Raw genomic sequence first — 27,978 nt, forward strand, 5'->3', positions numbered from 1 at the left:
CTAATGAATCGTAGCGCTGGTCCAATATTGACCATTAGATCCTAATAATACATACAAAATAAAATGCCTGTCGAGAAACAGCCTAACACTGAAGATTTGATGGATAATACCATTTGCAGTTCATCTCTTTCGTCAAGAAAAACCCAGGTAAGCACTTTTTCCTGAATAAATAATTGCAAAAAAATGTTTCGTACCTATATTTTGCAACGCTAGAAATGAGTTTCACACTTGTTGCGTGGCCGACATGAACACAATGACTGATGGGAAAACAAAACGGCCACCTATAAGCTTCCGACGTAAACTCCATTATTTAAAACTTTAAGGTTGGAATTTTATTAAAACTTTAAGGTTGGAATTTTATTAAAACTATAAGGTTGGAATTAATTTTATGGCCTAAATTGAGTTTGGAGAAATCTTACGTATTTATCAACTTGAGCTAACGTCACGAAAATAGTTAATGTAATTTGATTATTATGATATATAGCTTCTAATGCTGTATTTACAAAGTTCTATTGAAAAGATGAAGCATGCACGTGAAAAATTTATACCTGAATAATAAAAACCTGACTGAATAGTGCGCATCGTATTTAGTTTAAAACGATGTTGGCAATAAATAGTCAACTCGCAGCCTATTCGTTCTCAGTTATTGAAGGTAGTAATATAGAACTAATAAAAAACTTACATGTCTATTGCCATGTCGAAATTGAAAACGTTTCGGAGTCCAGCTCTATCATCAGTTCGACAATCTAAAAATGAATACAATATGATTGACTTCATTTTTAGATTGTCGAACCGATGATGGAGCTGGACTCCGAAACGTTTTCAATATCGATATGGTGAATTTGCTTGGCGTTTTCTTTGCTTTTAAATTTCATGTGAACTAGCGATATAAACAGACTTATAATATAAGTACTTATTACTATGGTACTTATAATATAAGTACCATAGATTTCAATATTCATGTAGCCCTAGTGAAACACCTGTGTGTGGATGCTGATACAGAAAATACGTAGGCTACCCAGTCTTCTCTACTTCTTCTGAAATTACTAGATAAATGTTGGAGATTTTTCTTTGTTAGGGCTCGAATTAATCGAAATTAATTATCATACGAATTTAATGTAATAAGACAAGCCTCCACATTTATATTTAAAATTTGTCCCCTCCGTGTGAAAATAACGCAAGAAAGACAAATTAACGGAGGGATGGAAGTGAGAAATACTGAACACGCAGGCAAACTTCTGAGCCAAGAAGCAACTAATCTCGTTAAAATCTCACGAACGGAATAACTGCCGTATTTTAATTTATGATTAAATAATGCTCTGATACACCGGCCATATCAAACAGAATTGTGTCTGCTACAAACAAATCCGCATTTACAAACAAAGACGCATAATCGAACCTCTGGAGAAGAATCTTTCTCGTTTTCGTTTCATAGATATTGGATAATTTTAGTTCTTGGGCATACTCTAGATTCAATTAGTCTTAATTTCACTGTTATTATAAACTGGATTTAATTAGTTAAGTGGAGTTCCACTTGGAACATTTTGCTGGATCTGTTCCAATTAAATTTTCCTGAAAACCTGTATTTTGCAGAGATGGAGTACGAGTTACTCGGGCATCTTTTTGTTTAAATTCCGCTAGTTAATCGGAATTTTGCCTCATTACTCGATATGACTTGTAAGTTGTAGGACGTGATTAGATTTGCTCTACATGACTACTTGCCGATTCTCAAACTTTTCAAAAAATACTATAAGTTTACTAACATAGAATTCTATATCACCAACCATGCATAAATTGACAACTTTGTTTATTGGTCTATTACAATGCATGTTGGTGAACCAAAATGTGCAGGTAAACCCGGGGATTTTAAATGAAAACACATCTGTTAATTTTTCATTTATTATCGCAGGTACAGGGTATCCATTTAGCCAGTTGACGAATAACGATAAAATTTGTTTAGCCGTCCTTCCAATATCTACTTTCCATATCCATAACCACCACGGAATCCTCCGAAGCCTCCTCCGAATCCTCCAAATTCACCACCGTATCCTCCACGGAATCCACCACGCCAGGGCAGGGCTTCAGGCTCGGGCTCAGGGTCAGCAGATCGCTTCTTGCGGCCGTATCCGTAGCCTCCGAATCCACCACCACCAAATCCACCACGGAATCCACCAAATCCTCCACCGTATCCACCACGGAATCCACCACCCCATGGCAGAGCTTCAGGCTCGGGGTAAGCTTCAGCCAGGGCTTCAGGTTCAGCAGCACGCTTCTTGCGGCCATATCCATAGCCTCCTCTAAAACCACCGAATCCGCCACCGAATCCACCAAATCCTCCTCCGTATCCACCACGGAATCCACCTCTCCAGGGTTCGGGTTCGGGTTCAGCGAAAGCGACGGCGACGAGCGCCAGCAGCGCGACGGCGAAGAGCTGAAAAAAAATTTCCATCATAATATACGGATTTGTTACATATAATTTCCGTCATAATATACGGATTTGTTACATATAATTTCCGTCATAATATGCGGATTAGTTACATATAATTTCCGTCATAATATACGGATTTGTTACATATAATTTCCGTCATAATATGCGGATTTGTTACATATAATTTCCGTCATAATATACGTATTAATTACATATAATTTCCGTCATAATATACGGATTTGTAGCATATGATTTCCGTCATATAATGCGGATATAATACATATAATTTCAAATAAAAGAAAAATAGTAAATTTACTCTGAATTACTAGGGAGATCCCATCCTCGAATAGGCTGTTTTGTAGGCTGGTTTAGCGTATACAGTGGAAAGAGAGGCAGTTTTTGACGGAATTCAACTTTTTAGTAGAATTCGTGATTTTGAACCTCGTGAACTGATGCAATTTTCAGTACGAAAAAATCTGAGACATTTTTTCGGGGCATCAAGATAGTTGATGGGAAATTTCATAGTACTTGAAATTTAGGATTTTTTTTATCATATCATATCATTGTTTCAAATACTAAATTTATGTTTCTGACCCTTCAACATAAAGAAAATTTTATTCATTATTACCCCATTAGGCTGAATTATCAACATGAAAAGCATATTAAGAATGAGTGCGTGTTACACGTTACATAGAGAGTAAACTATAAGTATATTTTTGCTTCATTTCACTTGACGAAAATATCGAAATTCGTATAAATATGAATAAATATCCAAGTTTGCCGTAAGTAGAAATGCAATAAATTTTCTAGCGCATAAACAGATCCACCATACGGTTAGATTGGCAACCTCGTTAAATAAATTGGGAAGGAAAAGTCTACACACAAGAGTATCGTGCATGATGATCTTAATAAAATTTCAATGCTGGCAAGAAAATGATCCTCAAGCATCGACCATAAGTCCTATTGAACGATAAAGTGTACACTTTCGTGATAATTAATTTTATAGTATCAAGCGTTCAATTTCACACGGAAAATATTATTATGAATGAATTACAGACAACATTCTGAAAATGTGTCGCAATGAGATCTAATTATGGTCTACCTACAATTTTATAATCAAAATTGTCTCAATGGAAACCACGAATGTATTGAGCTGTCATCCTCTAAGTCAGGTTTACCATTATATTAAGAAACTAATTTTTTGAACATAGATAATACCTGTAATTACAATGACCAAATTTCTATGCATAGCCAAATAATGCAGACTGCATGGGAGTTGCTTACCGGGAGCTTCATGTTGCCAGTGGTAGAGGACGATGCGATATGATGCGAAGATGGCAGGTGAGCGCCTTATATAGCCGGTTTTGGTGACCTCCACGATTTGGACCCAGGTTCTTGCGGTTCTTCTCCTCATTCTCGGATCAACAATAAAATTCGAATAGTTCGGATAATGGATACGATTTTTAACTCAGCATTCAAATGCTAATTGAGTAGAATGCTATGTAGGTACAGTTTTTTTCTTATGTATACACTATTCAACATTTTTTTCTGAAGCAGTCGAATGAGTAAGTGCATTTTAATATCCATGATGTGAGTTACTGGATTTTAAAAGCCAAAGTTCCAAGTTAAATGGGACGAAATTCGCCTACGTGTTTTTCCATGACGCTTTAATTCTACATTCGATAATAAAACGAAATGAAGCATAACGTAAGAAGTACATCGCACAGCTTCAATTCCTTGTAAATGGCGATACTACGACAAAATTAAATAAAGATGTCCTAGTCACAGAAGATATAAATATACAGCAACCAAGTGGCTTCGTTGTTGTTGTTGATGTTCCCAGAGTCCCGGTCACGCCAGGAAGCCCGCGCTGCGCAAGAAAGCCGCCACCCGAGCCGGGCTCGGACCACAGCTGTGCGATGGATGTTATGCCTGCCCGGAGCCTGGGTGCTGCCAGCTCCGGACACTCAAGCAGAAGATGCTTGACGGTGTGGGGGAGTGCATGACATTGGGGGCACAGGTCCGTTTGAGTGCTGTCCAGGCGGTGTTTGTAATAGTATGATGAAGGAGAGTGACCACAGCGAAGTCTGCTGAGGTGCACCCTGTCTGCACGGCTCAACTGCTGCTCTGTTTGGCTGATGTTTGTTGGTGTGTCGTCAACGATGCTGTTGATTGTTAGATTTAAGAGTGCGTTCCGGATTAGGTGTGTGTGTATGTGTTTGATGAAGTTGGCTGGGTCTGTGGGTGGAGGTATGGAATTAATTATTTAGAATCGCACAGTATGGCTTCGTATTATAAAGTGGCTTCGTAATCATCAATTGCTCTACATCTAAGGTTTTATTATATCTTTAATTTCATAATCTTCAAAAGAATGTCTTACGTGATTCCAAAATATTGATCTGTCTCTCGACTATATTCGTGTCTGTAATATTTATTATTCATAAGTTCAAGACTGCAGTTTAATAATTACTAAAATGCGATCTCTTTGTTAAGCGTTACCACGAATTTAAGTCAAAGTTGTAAATAAATAATTTTTTACAGGATAATAACATCCGTGGCGCTGCATCCGTTTAGAAATTTTCAATAAAGCTAATGGTAAATTGGAAAGCAGCCTGATCCAGGCTCAAAATTTCTAATTTTCCCGGTATGAACAAATGTAAGCTTTGCTACTCATTCGGATAATGTAAATTATTCATGTCAAGCTTTTGTATTCTCGTCCCCACTGGAGGAATTTTCAATCAGTGGTATTATTTTTTGTTCATTAACATAATTATTTATTCTTGGTTTCGGCAGTTAGCTTATTGGCGGATTCCGTGGAGGCTAAAATATATGGCTACGGAAAATGAACTATCCTAACTCGACGTGCTGCTGGCGATATCCAATTGGCCAAAAAATAAATTCTAAACTGTAACCTTCTGCTTCACTCCCATTCTAATACATTTTCTACTATATTATGATATATTTTAATTTTTAGGTAGAAACGTGAAGCCAAGGTAAAATGAGGTAAACTTTCACATAGTCTGAAACAGCAATAATTTGTTCGATAAAAAATACAGGAAATCGGTCTCATAAAAAATGTGAATATACTTAAAAATTTTATGATAGGATACTAATTATCTTTCATCAAAACTAATTTTCAATTGTTTTGTGAGGCTTGAACTTTAGACATTGTTCATGCAAATAAATAAAGTTAACATAAAAGTAGACTGGATCACTACTATGATCGACTGGCTTGGGACTCAACTTAGTCAGACTCTAGTCGCGGAATTTAATTCGACGAAAAGTTTGAATTCGATCCGTTCTAGATGACTTTTACAAACTCCTCTGCTTTATTTAAGTGGGTTTAGAGCGTTTTCAGAATTTTTTTGCCTACCTTACGCATTTTGTTTACTTAGATAAAAGATGGACCTCAAAAAACAAGACCAAGAAAATGAAGGGCCCTAAGCAATTGCCTGTTCTGAACGGAACAAAATGATTCATAAGTCGACGATCGCTTAGCGACAGCCCAAGGTATCGGTGTTAATTGGTGTATCAACCGTCTCCACTTGAATACTTATGCCTTATATTTTAACAATTCTTCTAAGAAAAAGTCATATTTTAGCAGATGTACAGTGTATTTGAAAATAGAATATTCTCACGTCCTGGTTTCTGGATAATCCTAACAGGATAGAGCTTGTTTATTATATGAAATATTTAAATGACTAATGAATCGTGGCGCTGATCCAATATTAACCGTTAGATACTAATAATAAAATAAAATAAAATAAAAGGCCTGTCGAGTAACAGCCTAACACTGAACATCTGATGGATATTACCGTTTGCAGCTTATCTCTTTCGTCAGGAAAAATCCAGGTGAACACTTTTCGCACAATAAATAATTACAAAAAATGTTTCGTATTTCCTATAACGCTAGAAATGCAACACAAAAGAGCTACATAGAAGCTTCCGACGTAAGCTCCATTACTAAAAACTGTAAGGTTGGAATTGAGTCTCAGAAGAGCTTAAACTTGCTTCTCGCGAACCACTGAAATTTAGAGGCCTAAGTTGAGTCTGGGTAAATTTTACATTCATGCACATATCAAATTGAGCTTAAGTCACGAGAAAAGTTAACGTAAGTTCGATTATTCAAATATATAGCTTCTAATGCTTTATTTACGAAGTTTTATTGGAAAGATGATGCATGTCCGTAGGAAATGTATACCTGAATAATAAAAACCTGACTGAAAAGTGCGAATCGAATTCAGTTAAATGGAGTTGACAATAAATACAATAACTAGTCGACTCACAGCCAATTCGTTCTCATTTATTAAAGGTAGTAGTAAAGAACAAATAAAAACACCTACATGTCTGTTACCATATATTTCAATATTCAAGTAGCCCTAGTGGAACACTCCTAGTGACTATTGAACCTAGTGGTCACCGTAGCCTCCGGTCACCTGAATCCACCGTAGCCTCCTCTGAATCCTCCAAATCCTCCACGAAATCCACCAAATCCACCAGCAGGGCTTCAGGCTCGGGCTCAGTGTCAGCAGAGAGCTTCTCGACGCCGTTTCCGTTGCCTAAGGATCCAACACCACCGACTCCACCAGCACCGAATCTACCACCACCGAATGCGCCACCACCGAATCCACGACCACCGGAACCACCGAATCCATCACTATGGAATCCAGCACGGAATCCACCAAATCCACCACCGTATCCTTCACGCAATCCTCCGCCCCAGTGCAGGGCTTCAGGCTCGGGCTCAGGGTCAGCAGAACGCTTCTTGCGGCCAAATCCATAGCCTCCTCTAAAACCACCGAATCCGCCACCGTATCCACCACGGAATCCACCTCCCCAGGGTTCGGGTTCGGGTTCAGCGAAGGCGACGGCGACGAGCGCCAGCAGCGCAACGGCGAACAGCTGAGAAAACAATTTTCGTCATAATATGAGGATTTTTTTCATATAATTTCCGTCATAATATGCGAATTGTTACATATAATTTCCGTCACAATATGCGGATTTGTTACATATAATTTCATCTATAGAAAAGTAGTAATTTACTTTGAATTACTAGGGAGATCCAATCCTCGAAGAGGCTGTATGGTGGGCGGGTTTAACGTACAGAAAAAAGCTAGGCAGTTTTGATCGGATTTAGCTTTCTAATAGGATTCGTGATTTTAACGTCGTAAACAGATCAGTACGAAAAAATCTGAGACATCTTTTCAGGGCATCAAGATTGTTGAAGGTAAATTTCTCAGTAACTAAAATTCAGGATTTTTTTGTATCAGTTTATCATTATTTCGAATACTAAATTTATGTTTCTGACTCTTCAACTTGAAAGAAAATTTTATTAATTGTTATACAACTAGGCTGAAATATCTACATGAAAAGCATGTTAAAAATGAATGTGTGTTCCTAGTTACATAGAATGAAAACTATAAGTTTATTCTTGTTTCATTTTATTTGACGAAATTAACAAAATTTGTATAATTATGAAGAAATCTCGAAAATTATCGTAAGCAAAAATGCAATAAGATTTCTAGTGCATTAACAGATCATACGGTTATATTGGCAAGCCTCGTTAAATAAATTGGGAAGGAAAACTCTACACACAAGAGTATCGTGCATGATGATCTTAATAAAGATTCAATGCTGGCACGAAAATGATCCTCAACCATCGACCATAAGTATTGAACAAGAAGGTGTACACTTTCGTTGAGAATAATTTTATAGTATCAATAAGCGCTGAATTTTGCAGCGAAAATGTTATTGTGAATGACTTGCAGACAACATTCTGGAAATGCATCGATATAAGATCTAATTATGGTCTGCCTACAATTTTTTAATCAAAATTGCCTCAATATAAATCACAAATTTTTGAGCAGTCATCGTTCAAATCAGGTTTACCATTTGTTTTAAGAAACTATTATTTGAACATAGCTAAAACTTGTAATCACAATAAATTATTAATGACCAAATTTCTAAGCATAGCCAAATAATGCAGACTGGGAGATATACTTACCGGGAGCTTCATGTTGCCAGTGGTAGAGGACGATGCGATATGATGTGCTGGTGGTGCGGTGCCACTAGAAAAATTGGAGAAAAAACAAGAGGTGGCACAGAGTGGCCAGAAAGATGAAGGAGAAAAGGAAGTAACAGTAGAAGACGAAATAGGCGCAATGCGCATAACTAGGTTGAGTTATGGTGCTTTGGGTTTTTCATGGGGTTGGGGCTGTCTCTTATACACATCTAGATGTGTATAAGAGACAGGTGGTGGTGGAAGGTCGTGGGTGTAGAAGCTATATAGGGTGGGTGAAAGACAGGCTCCTTGTGGGACGCCAGTGTGCAAATGTAGGGGGGGACCTATGTGGTGTCCTATTCTGATCGACGCTGTTCTATTTGTGAGGTAGTTTGCTAGTGTTTTTGTAAAACAGGGATGGAGGTTGAGCTGCATTAGTTTGTATTGGAGACCGGTGTGCCAGACCTTGTCGAAGGCCTTGGTCACATCACGGAGCACTATGTCTATGGTGTGTTTTTGGGATATGTGTATCGCGAGTGTTTCGTGGAAAGTTGCTGATGGCAGGTGAGCGCCTTATATAGCCGCGTGGTGACCTTCGCGCGGAGGACGCTCCGCCCTTCCAAGTTTTGGCGGTTCATGCCCTCATTCTCGGATCAAGCCAGAAAAAAATAACATTAGAATAGTTCGGCTAATAAATACGATTTCTAACTCAGCATTCATATGATGATTTGGTAGAATGCTCTGCAGAGAAGATTTTTCTCATGTACGTATACACTATATATTCAACAATTTTTATGAAGCAGTCTAATGGGTCTATGAATTTTAATATCCATGATGAGAGTCACTGGATGTTAAAAAAGCAAAAGGTCCAAGGCAAATGGGAAAATTTAGCTCACTTGTTATTCCAAGATACCTTAATCCTACATTCTATATTAAAAAAATGAAGCATAACATATGGAATAAATTACAAAGCTTCATTTCTTTTCAAATGGCTATGCGACGACGAAATTAAAAAAGATGGCCTAGTCGCAGGAGAGATGAATATCCAACAAATAAGCAGCTTCGTAATCATCATTGATCAACATCTAAAGTTTCACTTATGTTCTTAATTTCCTAATCGTCCAAAGAATGTCTTACGCGATTCCAAAATATTAATCCGTCTCTCGACTATATTCGTATCTGTAATACAGGTATTTGTTACTCAGAAGTTCAACCGTGCAGTATATTAATTAAGAAAAATGCGATTGCTTTGTTAATTGTTACCATAAATCCTGTCACAGTTTAAATAAATGATTTATTTCCAGATAATAATTGTTACACATAATTACTATATAGCGCCACCAATCGGTGGCTCTGCATTTGGGCAGAAATTTCCAATAAAGCTCATGGTAATTTGGAAAAAACCTGATCCAGGCCCGGTAGTTCTAATCTTGTTGGTATGAACAAATTTAAGCTCTGCAACTGTAATGGTATTACGTCGAGAAGGCGCATAATAATCAAGATTATACATTTATGGGAATGTCGAATTCATAATTTTGAGGATTTTTCCTTCATTTATTTGCGGCAAAACATTCGCATCGTAATTAATAAATTTTTATGGAGTTCCGCACCTATATTGAAAAAAAATGTGCAGCAATTATACGGTAAATGAGGCGAGAGACGAGAGAGATGAAAGATCATCAGACGTGAGAGGTTGGAATGAAAATTATGCCAATTTTTCGCCATCATGAATTGTGAAGTCCGTTCATTTTTGGGTCCTACCCGATGGACTTATTAAATATTTAACATATTAATAGTCAAAATCCACCTCATGCGGACTTGTTCGTGCAGTGATGATGTTGCATTGCGAATCACATCGCGTTATTCTCTCTAAATTCGTTGCCTGCAACCAGTCAGCGAGAGAATCCTGAGGCCCGTAAGCAAGAGAATCAATTGTGCTAGAATTGAAAGTACTGCGGTCACCATCACCCTTATTCCTGCTACATTATCGAGACTCACGAGCAAATGAGCATAAGTCACATTTTCGGAATGCGTGGCGGAGGCCGCGGTAAGTCATGGTGATAACAGTGCATAGTTGAAGCAGTATCCCAGGGGATATATCTTGACCGCAGCGTTCTGACATCATCGTAATATTCGCTGATTGTTCTAATACACGACGTGTCCTGTGTTACTGAGTGTTATACACCTTGTGGATTACTGTGTGTAGTACGAGCTGACGTGCATGGATTACCGTGTATAGTACGAGCTGACGTGTATGAAGTCCTGTGTTTTGCATGGCGTGTATGGATTACCGTATGTTATACAATAAGAATTGCATGGATTACCGTATGGTATATAACAACATAGCGAGAATTGATTACTATGAGTCAAGCGACAAAATGTGTATGGATTACCATTTTGTTATACGGCATGAGGCATATTCCTTATATGTATAGATCACTATGTTATATAGGATGGCGTGTAGAGATGACTGTGGTATACGTCGTGGTTCGTAAAGATTACCGTGAGGCTTATAATATGCAATTGAAGTTTACCCTGCTCCTTAAAGGCGTGTCGTGCATCCATACAGAGACTTTACTTTTTCATGCAATGATTAATTTGATTCAAAGTTCCGTTCATTAATTCAAATCGAAAATTTTATTGCTTAATATATGTGGGCAATAAACTGTATTAAAATTGTTACTTTTATTTTATATATGTCGTGCCGAAATCGCGGAATTGCCGATTCTATGGAATCGGCAGCCAGTTTGCCGAAACTGTGAATCAGCATTTCTATCTATAGTATACTATATAGGAATCTGGGGTTAGGTCGGTCAGACATGTTTTTTTATGAATATTAAAATTTAAAAGAGCTTGACCGAACTTGACCTAACCTTTTCTAACTCTAACTGTCGATTTATGTTCCAACTCTAACTCTAACGTCCTATTTTCTGAATCATCAACGAAATGCTGATTCTACAGCTTCTGCAAACTGGCTGCGATTTCGGTACGACATATACATTTTACATATTAGAAAATCCCTATAGTACAAATGTGTAAATCTTCTATCAGAGCGAAATTTATACGCAGCAAACGCACAAATTATTTTTTTTTCTGATAAAATGCTGAACATAATTCTCGTGATTAAATCACGCCCGAGAAGACAGCATTGTCGGAGAAATCCAGATTTATTAGCTATTTGCCAATTTCTTTTAAAATATGGAGTGTGTAAGTGTGTTGTATCTGTCAATCTATATAAGGGAATTATTTTCTTTCGCGAATTTGTGTAAGAGCGCAAGTGTCGAGCTGCGTGATCTGTCATATTATGCCGCTCGCAGTGCAAAACAGACCGTGCCCAGGCATGCCCTAGATCTAGAATCTAGGACATGCCTATGCCAACAGTATTGTTCAATAGTTTTCAATAGTCTTCAATAGCCAATATTGAACACTATTGAACATTGTTGAACACTATTGAACTCTAGTGAACTCTCTATTGAAAGTGAGCTCTAGGCCCTAGACCCATCGAGCTGTCAGGACAATCGTATCTGGACCTGAGATGACCAGGGGCAAGAGGCGAGATCTGCTCTCCACTTTACTGACAGGACATTCACACAATTCCCAATAGTTGTGTACATTGCTGCTATGTGCTCGAACATTCTCCGGGAATATGAATTTTCGATGCAATGAAGGAAAATTGTATAGTTTGAGGTTCAAGGCTTAATATTACAAAGTGACTATAAGCAAAAAAAGTAACTAAATTCGTGTATAATTAAATAGATTCTAGACGATGACAAAATTTCAACATGTTAAAATAATTATCGGATTTCATTTCCGAAGGGCTTATATGTTTGTTTGAAGTCTTCTTCTTACAGTATTTGGGTCTCTCGTGCAGGCGCATATCCGCAACAATATTTTACCTGGGTTATGAACATAGGTATTTAAGTTTTCCTTCACATTTTAAAGTGAAGTTTGAATGGTGTTTTCTGGCAAATGGGGCTTATTGCGTTCCAAGGTTTGCAAGATTTTATAATAAAAATTCTCATTATTGCATCAAAGACGATCGTCCTACGAGCTGACAACTAAAATTAGCTGTTCAGATTTTAGGCATAATCTGTTAAATGAAAATTTATTGTTAAAAAACGTAGGAGCGTTAGTTTGCATAACACTCTTAACTATCATTGAAAAATTTTATATGATTGAATAACAGTAAAAAAAGCCACTTCCTTAAAAGCTCATGAATAACAAGGTAAAACGAATTCGACTAACAATAAACCGCACGGAACTAATTTACGATTCGTTTCAAGATTATTTCACACATTTACATTCTATATAAACCCATACCTTGTTTATAAAAACCAATAAAAATGTGTTAAATTGGATTAATAATTAACTTGACACCTCACAACATCACCACGAACATTAAATTTCAAAGACCATCGAGGTACACGTGCGTATAGCAAATCCAACATCGGAAAATAATTTTACTTCCTAATATAGTTCTGGTCCCAGATAGATTGAGCACATATTATTTTAGGCACCTTTCAGATATTATTCGCGATGTATTTCGTCACAATTAAACTGACGCCAGTTTACAAATAATTTTTTCTGTAATAAAATTTATGAAACGAAATTGATACAATCTCAATTGTTTAACAGCATACGCAACTGTGTGAAAATAAACCCTTCTTGCTTCATATCAAGAATAGCAAGTATTCTATAAATTTAGAAGCTAGTCATAAATATCCAGACTAGTTTTATGAAGATGGCTATAATCAAGAAGCGCAAAAAATTGTGTTCATCTGTGGTGGAAGAACATCTGTGAACGCAACGGTAGTCACGGCTTAATTAACTCATACACGCTCGAAATGTTACCTGACATTTAGCATTTGATCTGTTACTCGCTCCGTCATCCAACTGATATAATTAATGTATTTCCTATTGATTAAAAATCACGAGGCGTAAGTATGTAAGAATTCTTACAATAATTGTAAGAAAGTATGTTTGCAGGCTCTCGGGTGGGTCGTTTGAACATTTACAATACCTGCACAGAAGGATTCTATTCTTCATACATTTTCGTCATTCTCGTGCGGTGTAACGATTGTTCCAACATTCGTTATAACAAATCAGCGAGTGATCCATTAATAAAAATTTCACAAGTCATTTTACGTTATTTAAACTCTAAATTCGTCCTTGTTCGTGTTTATTTAAATTTTTGTATAACAGCAATGAATCACATTAATAGTAATGCTGAATATCTATTTATTATTACTCATAATTACGACAATATTGATAAGCAGACGTTGTCATTTTTATCTCGAGATTTTCTACGGGTTCAAGCATCTCTTTTTTTCAGTTTCAATTTTCCCCTCGTGCTGTCGTCCTCGCCTAAATTGGATCAATGTCACTATAATCCTTTTTTAACTGCTTCTTTTGTTCGTATTAATTGAGATAAATCAAGAAGTAAGAACAATTTATCATAAGATATATCAAGATTTTACTTATTTTAACCCCACTTCAGAATGGTACATTTATAATCGCCACTTTCATCTTTTCCCGCTGAATCATTTCTATTTAGCCCATTAGCCTCTTAGTCTCCCACAGTCGCTTTGTGTCACTCAATTTTTTATGAGAATTCACGGGACTTGAAGGCACCAAATATTTTGTTAAGTACAGTATTAAAGCAAGTATTTCATAAAAATATGAAAATTATCTTCATAATTAGATGCAGCATAAAAAAAAGTTTATAACCATGGACGAAACCTAGTTTTTTTTTAACCGCCAATGAACGTATTTGTAACACTCGTCAAATTCGCCTGATCGTAGGCCAGAAAAATATCATTGAGGCGGCAGTCGTGATGACTTCCATGGTCGTGGCGCGTGCATATTCGTGCGACTCGCGTCAATGGAGCCGGCGGGTCCCTAAAGTGGCAGCGCAAGTGGTAACGCGTGCGGAAGCGAAGCCACCCGTGCGTGAGCGTTCGCTCCAGCGGCTCTCCTATTTTATTGATGACCGGAGCAGGTTTTTGTGATCGTACCAAGACGTGTTAATGGAGTTCCTTTCATTAAGTTAGGCCTTCCTACTTCATTGCCTGATGCTCTTCATTGAGTGAAAATAGTTATAATACTTGCTGGGTTCCGAAAATACTTGGCAATTTCTGCCTACAGTGCCGGAAATGGCTATACGACCACCCAGTTTTCTCCAAATACTTTTTCTTGCACAAACAATTAAGGGATTCTAATTATACGAGGTTATACTACGTTTAAAAACGGTTCCAACGCTATGCGAAAAAAATAATTTTCTCAAAATATATGAGAAGAAATTATGAAAATTAGAAAAACCTAGGTGGAAATGGTTATAAGACCAGGATAGGTTTTTCTCCGTTTTGGTATCTTTCTGTAACATTTTCACTTTAAAAAGTACAGCAATATAAAGAATATATTGATTTTCGTCATTTAGGGCCTTTCTGGTGTACTTCTGGCGTAGTTCAGTGTCCTCACTTATATTTTTTCAAAGTAAAAAATTTGCTAAATGGGACAAGACTCACTGAGGCCGAGAAGACGCAGTTTTCGGCTTTGTGAAATGCAGTAGAAGCCAACGAGACATCGCAATGGGAATAAAAAGCTCAAAACCCATTGCACAATCATTTTTTTGCTAATCCGGACGGCTACGGGTGAAAAAAGCGCACTGGACCAACCCCAAAATTAACCGACAGGGATCTTAGGAGACTCTTTTCTGAGGCTTCTAAAACTTGCGCTGCCTCTACCTCTATAAAATTGGCCACTGGAGTTGATGTGACAGCACGACGCATCCGTTAGACATTGCATGACTCGAAGAAATTCAAATACATGACGAGGAAAAAATGCCCCTGTGCTCCAACAAAAGCATATTATCAACCGACAAAAATTTGCTGAAAAATATTTGCTTATTGGTAAAGGATGGCACATGATTACCTTCAGTGATGAAAAAAGTTCAATCTTTATGATCCAGATGGGTGGCAATGCTATTGGCGCCACTGGACCGTGAGCCTGACTTTTTTTTCAAGCGGCAATCTGGTGTTGGTTCGGTCATGGTTTTTTAGAGCGCTTAGCTGAAAGGGAAAATCAACTCTAGCTATTTTACATGGGAGACAAGATTCCTAGGCTTATTAGCACACGCTGTTTTACCAACTTCTCCCTTTTGCAGATGAGAAACATGAGGGAACATATGTTTTCCAACAAGACAATGCTTCGATTCACACCTCAAAATCGGCAAACATGTGGTTCCTAGAGCAGAAAATTACTCTGTTGCCGTGGCCGGCGCTTAGTCCTGACCTCAACCCCATTGAAAACTCATGGGGCATCATGGCGAGGGATGTTTACCAAAATGAGCGCCAGTTTCAATCTGCGAGTGACCTGAGCACGGCTATCCTTCGTTCTTGGGATAACATTTTTCAAAAGACACTGGGTGATATGGTAAATAGCGTGGGGAGAAGATGGATTGAGGTAATTATGGCGAAAGGAGGTGAGATTGCCTATTAAAATGAGTGTATGTGATCCACAAACGGAAAAACATATCTTGGTCTTATAATCATTTCCACCAAGGTTTTTCTAATTTTCATAATTTCTTCTCATATATTTTGAGAAAATTATTTTTTCGCAAAGCGTTGGAACCGTTTTTAAACGTAGTTTAACCTCGTATAATTGGAATCCCATAATTTTTTGTGCAAGAAAAAATATTTGGAGAAAACTGGGTGGTCGTATAGCCATTTCCGGCACTGTACCACAAGCAAAATTGATTTCGTTTTTTTCACATATAAGAACCATTTTTGGATAGGATTTTTATTTATTAGCGATGATTGCTTAAACATTGATTGGGATTCTCTTGGATCATTTATAAGATGACAAATAAGTTTCCCAAGCATGCTATTTGAAGAGAGTTGCCGATGAATAATATTCGAATCAATTAAACGAGCTAGTGATGGTCATTTAGCTGTCAAATCTACGTCATTTGTAGACCTGTGCTGTGGGAACTGAGCATCTAAGATGGTTATAAAATACGCACCTCTGTTAGATGAGCTTCGACACGAGGTTCCATTGAGCAAAAATTATCACTAATCATTGTTTTTCAGTATTAAATGCTGTACAGAAAAAACGCCTCGGAAGCGTGAGCGTTCGAATTTTGCGAAAGGCAACTATGATAAACTCCGTGAAGCAGTGAATATATCGAATTGTATTAAAGACATGAATGTGGCTGAGTAAAGGTCATTTCTCAAGGACACGCTTATGTCTGCAGTTGATGCGTGTGTACTTAAAATTAAGCTTGGTGGAGCCAAAAAAACTCAGTGGATGAACAGTATAATTCTAGCTATGCTGAAAACCAAGAAGGAAGACTACCAGCGTTATTTACAGACTCGTAGCGATGCTACGATTCTGTACCGCACCGAAGGCAAAAACATTAGAAAGTCTTTTTATTTACGCACCGCAGTATAAACCTTCGAAAAAAATATCGCCAAAAATTAAAAAAAAATAATCCGAAAGCCTTATTTTTGTGCGCTAGCTCGAAGTGCAAGATGAAGGACGGTATTTCTGATCTGAAAGTCGATCAACGGAAGATATCCTCTGATGAGGGCAAGGCTAACGTTCTTAATCAGTTTTTTAGTAGCGTATTCACTGAAGAGGACTTGAATAGTATTCCAGATAATGAAGAGCGCCCAGTCGGCTCTAAATTAACAAGTTTTGAAATACAAGAAAAAGAGGTTCTCACGCTCCTGATCGCTATAAATCCAAACAAAGTCGTGTGTACCAGACGGCTTCCATCCCAGATTACCCAAAGAGTTAGCAACTGTCCTAGCCGGCCCTAGAAAAAAATGACAAAAGCTGCCCGGGCAACTATCGCCCTGTCAGTTTGACAAGTGTCGTTTGCAAGGGAATAGAATACCGTATGTTTTGAGGGATCGATTGATCGATCATTTGACTGTTAATAATTTCGTATCAGACTGTAAACATGGCTTTATTACCGGTAGATCCTGCGCCACCAACTTCTTGTCTACTATGAATGAAGGGACCAGCCTACTGGACGAAAGGGAGCCAGTAGTTGCAGTGTACCTCGATTCTGCCAAGGCATTTGACAGTGTCCTACATGAGCGGCTGTTGCGTAAATTTAAGTCTTCGGGAATTGAGAGTAATGTACTCAAATGGATCAGAGATTTTCTAGTAGGGAGACGACAACGTGTCAGTATTAATGGGTACATATCAGACTGAGCTTTTGTGCACAGCGGCGTGCTCGCCTCCGGCCTATCTCGGGCCTGTTTTATTCGTTGCGTTTATAAACGATCTGCCAGAAGCTGTGTCTAGCGTGTGCTCGATGTATTCTGACGACACACAAGTTTATAATAATGTGAAGAATACTTCGCAAAAAGTTCAGTTGCAAGGTGATCTTGACAGGTTGGTTGACTAGGCTGATAAGAGGCAGCTGCGTTTTAACGCTGACAAATGTAAAGTAATCCCCCTTGGCAAGAATAATGAACAGCAAGATTACATTATGAGAAGACATGGTTGCAATGACAGAGTGATGATGTCAAAGTCGACAATGGGAAAAGATTTAAGAGTTAATGTCGACAATGAGTTGAAATTTTCTAAGCATATTGAAGCTCATGTTATAATATAATATAATAAAGCCAATAAACGACCTGGACTGATCAGACGCTCTTACAAATGCATAGATGCTGAAGCGATTAAACTGTTGTTTCTTGCTGTCGTGCATCCGAACCTAGACTTTGGAAACGCCGTGTGGTTACCAAAACTAGTATAGGAAAAATTTAGTCGAGAGTGTTCAAATACTTTACTACTTGCTTTGTATGAAATAAATTTTACTAAGAAATAGTCATATTTTAGCAGATGTCCAGTGTATTTGAAATTGAAATATTCTCACGTCTTGGTCGCTGGATAATCCTAACAAGATAGAGCTTATTGATTAGATGGCATATCCTAAATGACTAATGAATTGTGGCGCTGGTCCAATTTTAACCATTAGATCCTAATAATAAAATTAGATCCTAATAAAATTACAGGCCTGTCGAGAAACAGCCCAACACTGAACATTTGATGGATAATACCGTATTCAGCTTATCTTTTTCGCCATGAAAAATCCAACTGAACACTTTTTGCGGAATAAATATTTGCCAAAAATGTTTCGTATTTTTGTACCGCTAAAAATTAATTTCACAAACGTTGCATGGCCGACATGAACACAATGACTGATCGGCAGCACAAAAGGGCTACATATGTTTCCGACGTAAGCTTGATAATTCAAAACTGTAAGGTTGGAATTGAATCTCAGACTAGCTAAAACTTTCTACTCGGTGAACCACAAAAATTTTGAGGCCTACGTTGAGTCTGGATAAATTTTACGTATGTACCAAATTGAGCTTACGTCACGAGAATAGTTAACGTAAGTTCGATTATTCTATAATATATAGCTTCTAATGCTTTAGTTTCATTTAAAAGATAAAGCATGTACGTGAGAAATGTTTACTTGAACAATGAAAACCAGATTGAAAGGTGCACATCGTATTCAATGTAATGGAGATGACAATAAATACAATGACTAGTCAACTCACAGCCCATTCGTTCTCATTTACAGTATTAAAGGAAGTAATAGAGAACTAATAAAGAACTATTCAGGTAGCCCTAATGGAATACTCTTGTCTGTAGATGCTGATACAGAAAATACGTAGGCTACCCATTCCAGTGTTGCCAGACAGTCTTTTTTCCGGAAAAATTCCGCAATTTATTTGTTCACAATTGCGTTAACCGGCTAAAATTTATGATAGGGGTACTTCCTAATTACAATTAAAAACTAAAATAAAGAAGAAATGAAATTTTACGCTGGAAGCTACAAATAAACTAGTTTATATTGAAGTCAAGGCCTTTTTTGGCCTTTTTGTTCGCGCAATTGACCGTTTTAAGGCCATCTGCGCGAACACTGAATTCTCAATTTTCTCTACTTTCACAAGGAAAAGAAATTAAAATAAATTACTAAATTAATGTTGGAGATTAAATGTCTTATGTCGGGGCGCGAATTCATTGAAATTTATTGTCGTCCGAATTTATTGTAATAATGCAAGCCTCCACACCTTAAACCAAAAATTCGTCCCCTCCGTGTGAAAATAACGCAAGAAAGATAAATTAATTGATGGCAGTAGAAAATACTGAAAATACTCCAATCGTAGAATCAATTAATCTTGTTAAAATCTCTCGAATAAGATAACAGTCATATTTTAATGTATAATTAAATTATGCTCTGATACACCACATAAATCTCACGAATGTAATAACGGCCATATTTAATTAAATGTGTGATTGAATTATGCTCCGTTACACGAAATCAAACAGAATTATGCCTGCTACAAGCAAACAATCTTTTTTCATTTCATAGATATTGGATAATTTCACTTCTTTGCCTTACTCTAAATTTAATTAATCTTAATTTCACTGTCATTATAAACTGGGTGGAATTAGTTAAGTGGAGTTCTACTTGGAACATTCCGCTGGATCTGCGCCAATTGAATTTCCCGAAAACCTGTATCGTGCAGAGATTGAGTTCGAGTTACTTGACCATCTTTTGTTTAAAATCCGCTAGTTAATACGAATTTGGCCTCGTTACTCGATATGACTAGCAAGATATGATTAGTTTTACTCTGCATTACTACTACTCTGCATGACTACTCACTCACTTCTACACGGCATGCCGATTCACAAACTTCTATAGTTCACAAAAATTCTATAAGCTTGCTTCGGTTTTATGATTATTCTTCGATGCCTCGACTCAGTACCAGCAATTTTAATTTTGATGTTTAATATAATGATCCTCATCCAATGGCTGGCCTGCACATTAGATAGAGTCGCGGCCACGGACAGAAAAAGACAACGAATCTTGTTCAGTAATGAAATGTACTTTTGGCCTTTTGAAATTGTTGCATGAAAACTCATTTTAAAAAAGTTCATCGAAATTATTTGGACAGGAACATAGACTGCGATTTGATGACAAAAGAAGTACAGATAAACGAATATACATAATTCGTAGTTGATTCTTTTGTAAATTTCTATAATATGATTTTTTTTAATTAAACAGGAACTAACGTGTGGCAAAGATGGCTACAGAAATTTTACATTTCTCCCTCAGATTTTTCAAATATTTTCATGCCTCCTCTAAAGGGTTATCAAAATTTGAATTCCTATTCGTCAGTATAATTGGAACCAAATTCTTCACCATAGATATAATAAATAAACATAAGCATTAATTGACAACTTTGTCTATAGTCTATTGCAATGCATATTAGTGAACCAAAATCTACAGGTAAACCCAGGGATTTTAGATGAAACACATCTGTTAATTTTCTATTTATTATCGCAGGTACAGGGTATCCATTCAGCCAGTTGACGAAAAATTATAAAATTTGTTTAGCCGTTCGTTCAATATCTACTTTCCATATCCATAACCACCACGGAATCCTCCGAAGCCTCCTCCGAATCCTCCAAATCCACCACCGTATCCTCCACGGAATCCACCACGCCAGGGCTGGGCTTCAGGCTCACCACGGAATCCACCAAATCCACCACCGTATCCTCCACGGAATCCACCACCCCATGGCAGAGCTTCAGGCTCGGGGGAAGCTTCAGCCAGGGCTTCAGGTTCAGCAGCACGCTTCTTGCGGCCATATCCGTAGCCTCCTCTAAAACCACCGAATCCGCCACCGAATCCACCAAATCCTCCTCCGTATCCACCACGGAATCCACCTCTCCAGGGTTCGGGTTCGGGTTCAGCGAAGGCGACGGCGACGAGCGCCAGCAGCGCGACGGCGAAGAGCTGAAAAAAAATCCGTCATAAGATGCGGATTTGTTACATATAATTTCTGTAATAATATGCGGATTTGCTACATATAATTTCAAATATATAAAAAAGTAATTTTCTTTGAATTACTAGGGAGATTCAGTCCAAGGAGAGGCTGTACTGGTTTAGTGCACATTGAAAAGAGAGGCAGTTTTTGACCGGATTTTACTTTTTATTAGGATAAGTGATTTTTAACGTCGGAAACTGTAGCGATCTTCAGTACGAAAAAACTTTGCCGCATTTGTTCAGGGCATCAAGATTGTTGACGGGAAATTTTATAGTACTTGAAATTCATTATTTTTGTATCACATTCTATCATTGAAATTTATGTTCCTGACCCTTCAACTTTAGGAAAATTTTATTCATTATCATACCATTAGGTATATACCATAATATCTGAAAAGCATTTTAAAAATGAGTGTGTGTTACAAGTTACATAGAATGTAGACTATGAGTTTATTATTGCTTCATTTTATTTGACGAAATTATCAAAATTTGTTTACCTATGAAGAAATCTCAAAATTTATCGTAAGCAAAAATGCAATAAATTTTCTAGTGCATTAACAGACCAAAATACGATTAGATTGGCAACCTCGTGAAATAAGTTGGGTAGGAAAACTGTACACACAAGAGTATCGTGCATGATGATCTTGATAAAATTTCAATGCTGGCAAGAAAATGATCCTCAACCATCGACCATAAGTCATATCGAACGCGAACATTTACACTTTAGTTAAGAATAATTTTATAGTATCAATAAGCGTTCAATTTTGCAGTGAAGATGTTATTGTGGATGAATTGCAGATAACATTCAGGAAATATGTCGTAATGAGATTTAATTATGGTCTGCCTATAATTTTTAATCAAAATTGCCTCAATGGAACCACGAATGTTTTGAGCTGTCATCCTCCAAGTCAGGTTTACCATTATATTAAGAAACTAATTTTTGAACATAGAGATAAAACTTGTAATCACAATGACCATATTTATAAGTATAGCCAAATAATGCAGACTGGGAGATATACTTACCGGGAGCTTCATGTTGCCAGTGGTAGAGGACGATGCGATATGATGTGCTGATGGCAGGTGAGCGCCTTATATAGCCGCGTGGTGACCTTCACGCGGAGGACGCTCCGCCCTCCCAGGTTTTTGCGGTTCATTCCCTTATTCTCTGATCAAGCCAGAAAAAATAACATTAGAATAGTTCGGCTAATGGAGACGATTTTTAACTCAGCATTCAAGGGATAATTGAGTAGAATGCTCTGCAGGGACGATTTTTTCTTATGTGTCCACTATTCAACAATTTTTCTCAAGTATTCTATAAGGAGTCCGTGTAGAATGCTCTGCAGGGACGATTTTTTCTTATGTGTCCACTATTCAACAATTTTTCTCAGGTATAATATAAGGAGTCCGTGCATCTTAATCTCCAGGATGAGAATTACTGGATTTTAAAAGCTTAAGATCCAAGTTATACGGGACAAAATTCGCCTGCTTGTTATTCCAGGACACTTTAATCTATAATGATAAGAAAAATGAACCATAAAGTAAGGATAAATTGCAAAGCTTTAATTCCTTTCAAATGACGATACGACGACGTAATTAAATAAAGATAGCCGGGTAACAAAATAGATGAATATCCAACAAACAAGCCTCTTCATAATCATAATTGCTCACAATCTAAGGGTATACTTATATTTTTTAATTTCATAATCGTCAAAAGAATGTCATATGTGATTCCAAAATATTGACTATATTCGTGTCTATAGGATTTATAACTCAGAAGTTCAACCTTGCAGTTAATTAATTAGGAAAAATGCGATCGCTTTGTTAATTGTTACTGCGAACTTAAGTCAAAGTTTAAAAATCAATAATTTATTTTCCAGATAATAATATGAATAATGAATCAGTGATGCTGCATCCGGGCAGAAACTTCCAATAAAGCTCATGGTAATTTGGAAAGCAGCCTGATATAGGCTCGGAATTTCTAATATTGTTGGTATGAACAAATGTAATCTTTGCTGCTCATTCAGATAATCTAAATTATTCATGTCAAACTGTTTTATTCACGTCAAGCCGTTTTATTCATGTCAAGCCGTATTATTCATGTCAAACCGTATTATTCATGTCAAGCCGTATTGTTCATGTCAAGCCGTATGGTTCATGTCAAGCCGTATTATTCATGCCAAGCCGTATTGTTCATGTCACGCCGTATTGTTCATGTCAAGCCGTATTATTCATGTCAAGCCGTATTATTCATGTCAAGCCGTATTTTCCATGTCAAGCCATAATATTCATGCCAAGCCGTATTATTCATGTCAAACTGTATTATTCATGTCAAGCCGTATTATTCATTACGAGCCGTATTATTCATGTCAAGCCATATTATTCATGTCAAGCCGTATTATCCATGTCAAGCCGTATTATTCATGTCAAGCCGTATTATTCATGTCAAGCCGTATTATTCATGTCAAGCCGTATTATTCATGTCAAGCCGTATTATCCATGTCCCCACTGCACTCAAAACAATAATTTTCACCACGATTCCTGTAATTATTCAGTCGAGAAATTTTCACTAAGCTCTACATTGCGCTCTAATTTAAAATTAGTTGAAATAACGTTAAATGAACAAATTTTTTAACATTTTGAGAATTAGTGGTAATATTTTTGTTCGTTTACAGAATTATTTATTCTTGGTTTCGGCAGTTAGCTTATTATTTGCGACAGACACAGGATGTCGTGTTCCTGCCATAGTCATTCAAATAATGACTGAAAATAAATTCTTGTGGTCAAAATGTCCTGGTGCTCGATATTAATTGAAGTATTACCAGAGAATTTAGTCAAAATATTCCTTCTTAAAAATATCGATATGATGTCATACTCATGGTTGTTTCTGTGATTTTTATTCACATTGAATCACAAATTATATATCAGTAATTATTCAGCGGCTTGCAACGACAACAATGAAGCGTAATAATGCAATTAAAATTAGTAAATTTATGCATCCAGTGCTCAGTTCCGTCGCTTAATCTCTACGAGTAATTCAGCAGAACAAAATGTTTACGCGCTATGATTCACTTCAGGACTTCCATATCCGAAATGTTGCAGACGCTGGGTGATTATGATTCATAATCGGAGGCTTTTTATCGATACTTTTCTATTAAATAGATTTAGTCAGGACTTTGGTATAATAGAACTTTCCTGCATGGAACATTTGAAATAGCATTTCACGCTAATTTTAGTGACATATGATGAAATGTCTATAATATATATGGTGGGATATATTAAAATAAATAAGCGGATTTTGTTTTTATGTAATTTAATGGTTTTCAACAACCGGACATTTTGGCAGTTAGAGCTATTCTCTAAACGGGTAATACTAACGTCGTGTGCTAAAGGAACATTTGAGTTCGCTTTAGAGCAAAGTTTGCGCCATTAATTTATTACAGTCACGAATAGATTCATAAAGAATTTTTTTCAAATGAGATAAAACGTTTTCACGGATGGAAGATTTTTTCAACGAATTCTCTTCATCAAGAATCTAATTCGTGCTTATAGAAAAATCTGTAGTGGTTAGGTCTGGGAAGTTAGGGGAATAGTTTAGTTCGTATTCTACAGTATCATGTTACCTACCGACTCCCATCATTAACTAGACCGCATCTTCAATACGATCTGCGAGCTTTAAAAATTCCCCGAGTTGATTTCGAAACTCCGGAGGCTGGAAATTCTGAGAAGTTCGAGAGGTTTTATGACCTGTCCATTGGGGCGGGATTCGCTAGCTCGACCGCTGGCCGAGTGCATGGGCGCCCAAACCAGACAGACAAAAAACTTCTTGTTTTAGTGTAAAAAGGAACGGAAGCTTTAGTGATAAAAGATACGAACTGACCACATGAAATTAATGTACGTAAATTTGTTTTCTATTTAAATATTTCTCTCAATTCGCGTAGAATTTCGTTACCTCGTCTACTAAAGATCAATTATTATTCTAAAAATCTTGCGCGATCACGAACATAAATGTTAAATAATTCAATCACTCAATTCCAAAGAAACAACAATTATGTTGTTATTTTCATGATTTTACTTCAAAATTAAAAAATTTGAGTAGATGGATTTCATCCACCGTTACTTATCTAAAGCCATCAAATGATCTAATAAATCTTCGAGTTGCTCCGATTTTTTTCGATATCCTAAAACCTCCGAGCAGGACCGAGCGCTATTGGCGAGATCGCTCGTTACGATGACCTTCGCTCAAACGTTCTCGAGGTGAGACGCCAATTCGCAGCCCAGGGACACAGAACAGAAGGTCATCCTTCAGGTATATAAAGACCAGCGCTCACGATTCCAAGCACCAGTTGTTGAACGCCTTGCAACTACACCAGACATGAAGCTCCCAGTAAGAGATTACGATCTTTGAATTAGTTGAGCTAAAAATATGTAAAGTAGGATAAGGCTGGATAGCTTGAGTCTTTAATCAAGAAATATACTTTTGTTTTTAGGAAAATATATTACATTTGTACTTTATAAATGCCAATATAATGATAAATTCATAAACATTGTGTTTTTAAATCGTAAAAACTTTTATTAAGTAATTTATTCTCCAGCTCTTCGCCGTCGCGCTGCTGGCGCTCGTCGCCGTCGCCTTCGCTGAACCCGAACCCGAACCCTGGAGAGGTGGATTCCGTGGTGGATACGGAGGAGGATTTGGTGGATTCCGTGGTGGATTTGGTGGTGGTGGCTTCGGAGGAGGCTACGGATATGGCCGCAAGAAGCGTGCTGCTGAACCTGAAGCCCTGGCTGAAGCTTCCCCCGAGCCTGAAGCTCTGCCATGGGGTGGTGGATTCCGTGGAGGATACGGTGGTGGATTTGGTGGATTCCGTGGCGGATTTGGAGGTGGTGGATTCGGAGGAGGCTACGGATACGGCCGGAAGAAGCGCTCTGCTGACCCTGAGCCCGAGCCTGAAGCCCAGCCCTGGCGTGGTGGATTCCGTGGAGGATACGGTGGTGGATTTGGAGGATTCGGAGGAGGCTTCGGAGGATTCCGTGGTGGCTATGGATATGGAAAGTAGACCGGCTGAATACGGCAATTCAATCGTCCTGTGATTTCTGATAGTACAATAAACTTGTGAATAATTCATATAATCTTTTATTGAATGTTCCTCCATTAGTCCAGTTATTGGCTGTCCCTACACATTGGTTTAGTTGGCATTCGCTGCTTTATTACGACCACGAGTATAGTAAGATACGAGGATTGCATCGAAGATAAGTAGCATGCTATCAAAATCTTTGCTCCATCAGCCGTTGATCAAGCAGCTTAAAAAACATTTGGTTTAGAATTTAGACTGAGAGGTGATTTCATAAAAACGGCTATTGGAGCCTCCGAAATTCACAGAAATTTTTCAAGTTCCTGACAATATCGACTTACCAGAAACCACAATTGATCTGATTTTGATTTTTAGATTGATCAAGCATACTAAATTATTCATACCCAAATTGAGAAAAGGACAAATAAAAATTTGGCTCTCAGCGGGACTGTGATATAATTTTATTTCAAAAGAGAATAATTTACAAAATAAAGCGGCTTCTTTGATAATGTTCTTGGAAATGTTCTGCTTTTTATAGTACGACTTCATTTAAGAATGTTATTTTGAAAAAAAACACGTCGGTAGGAAAAGGTATAAATAGTGCATCACAAAGTTTTCAGTTCATTCCAGTGATTCCACAAATGTTTAAAATAAAGACAACCTCCGCATGAGCTAATATAATCTAGCCTAAGCATGCACCATATGCATCATCAAGGTTTAGGTATTTCTGATCCTCAACCTTTTAATCATGCAAGTCACGATACTTGCTGGATAATTTAGGCTCTAATCAGTAGCAAGGCAATTTTTTCCAGAAACTCCGTTACTTTTTTTCCATTGGCTGTCACTTGTGGAGCTTCGTGGCACCTGGACAAAATAAAAAGCTCGCCGCACGAGTTAATTAGTCCGGTATTATAAAGGCTGCACAGTTGCCTTTCCGAGAAAATATTTTTTGGCTTCTGCTGGTATTCCTCCCTGAAACTGATTATTATATTGTTGTTAAAGCGCAAAACTCAACTGCATGTCCATCAACCTCCATTTGATATTTTTCTTAACTAAATATTATCTAGTATTAAAGCATCGAATTTTATTTATGTAGTAATATAGTAATGCAGTTGTATTTTTATTACCTGGAATTATACCTATAACGGACATATCAGCATAGGCTGTCTTTGAATTGTAATCCATTACTTCCTCAATTAAGCATTGAAAACATCAGGTAGCTGATGAACGATTTTGGCCGAAGGATTCGTTATTCCCCCAGGAAGGCTGTTACTTATTCGCGCCNTTATTTGCCATCATACGTTAATTGGTGAACGAATCTACTATTGGAAGAAGATGAGGTGCATTGCTGCTGACAGAACAGAACAACTGGCACAACATGTCTCGTATTCCATCATTAATTAGAGCCAGACAAAAAATCTTTAAATGATACTATTCCTGAGGCGAATTAGCCTCAGGAATAGTATCACAGTTTCAAATGAGAACCCTACGATATCAAAACCACACAGTCACTGAAAACTATTCAAACGTTTGAAAGATTATTCCAGCTTTTCTGCGCAAGAAATGAAGAGGGCGACTATCATTTTCACAGAGATAAGTACGGAATTCAATTCGCATAAAT

General features: G+C 37.4%; 3 protein-coding genes across 4 annotated transcripts; 1 reads left to right on the forward strand and 2 right to left on the reverse strand.

Moving 5' to 3' along the window:
- Positions 1-1,883: 1,883 nt before the first annotated feature.
- On the reverse strand, positions 1,884-8,636 carry LOC125177876 (TATA-binding protein-associated factor 2N-like). 2 transcript variants are annotated; one of them, XM_047880433.1, is made up of 3 exons: positions 8,433-8,636; positions 7,155-7,330; positions 1,884-2,363 (listed from the first exon to the last, which is right to left on the reverse strand). In XM_047880433.1, exons 1-3 carry the CDS (start codon positions 8,595-8,597, stop codon positions 1,976-1,978), a joined length of 729 nt encoding a protein of 242 aa, XP_047736389.1. In that variant the 5' UTR covers positions 8,598-8,636; the 3' UTR covers positions 1,884-1,975. The 2 variants fall into 2 exon arrangements, with proteins under 2 accessions (XP_047736389.1, XP_047736388.1); XM_047880432.1 differs by lacking the exons at positions 7,155-7,330; positions 8,433-8,636 and adding an exon at positions 3,713-3,750 and having other exon boundaries at positions 1,884-2,431.
- Positions 8,637-20,776: 12,140 nt separating this feature from the next.
- On the reverse strand, positions 20,777-22,346 carry LOC108668985 (H/ACA ribonucleoprotein complex subunit 1-like). Its single transcript, XM_047880434.1, has 3 exons — positions 22,309-22,346; positions 21,023-21,255; positions 20,777-20,959 (listed from the first exon to the last, which is right to left on the reverse strand). The coding sequence occupies exons 1-3, from the start codon at positions 22,318-22,320 to the stop codon at positions 20,869-20,871; spliced, it is 336 nt and encodes a 111-aa protein (XP_047736390.1). The 5' UTR covers positions 22,321-22,346; the 3' UTR covers positions 20,777-20,868.
- A 3,256-nt stretch (positions 22,347-25,602) lies between these two features.
- On the forward strand, positions 25,603-26,410 carry LOC108668987 (glycine-rich cell wall structural protein-like). The gene is made up of 2 exons (XM_018156270.2): positions 25,603-25,669; positions 25,878-26,410. The coding sequence occupies exons 1-2, from the start codon at positions 25,658-25,660 to the stop codon at positions 26,340-26,342; spliced, it is 477 nt and encodes a 158-aa protein (XP_018011759.1). The 5' UTR covers positions 25,603-25,657; the 3' UTR covers positions 26,343-26,410.
- The last annotated feature ends 1,568 nt before the right edge of the window (positions 26,411-27,978 follow it).

This window comes from Hyalella azteca, unplaced genomic scaffold (assembly GCF_000764305.2).
Source record: "Hyalella azteca isolate HAZT.00-mixed unplaced genomic scaffold, Hazt_2.0.2 contig5386, whole genome shotgun sequence".
NCBI lineage: Eukaryota > Metazoa > Arthropoda > Malacostraca > Amphipoda > Hyalellidae > Hyalella > Hyalella azteca.

Bases quoted from the DNA above. Each gene is read 5' to 3' on its own strand.
- LOC125177876 (XM_047880433.1), bottom strand. From the start codon at position 8,597: ATGCGCATTGCGCCTATTTCGTCTTCTACTGTTACTTCCTTTTCTCCT. The intron at 7,331-8,432 runs GTAAGTATATCT...TTGTTTTCTCAG, and splicing joins CTGGCAACATGAAGCTCCCG to CTGTTCGCCGTTGCGCTGCT. The intron at 2,364-7,154 runs GCACTGGGGCGG...CGAACCCTGGAG, and splicing joins GAGCCCGAGCCTGAAGCCCT to AGGTGGATTCCGTGGTGGAT.
- LOC108668985 (XM_047880434.1), bottom strand. The intron at 20,960-21,022 runs CCGTGGAGGATA...CCAGCCCTGGCG, and splicing joins CTGCCATGGGGTGGTGGATT to TGGTGGATTCCGTGGAGGAT.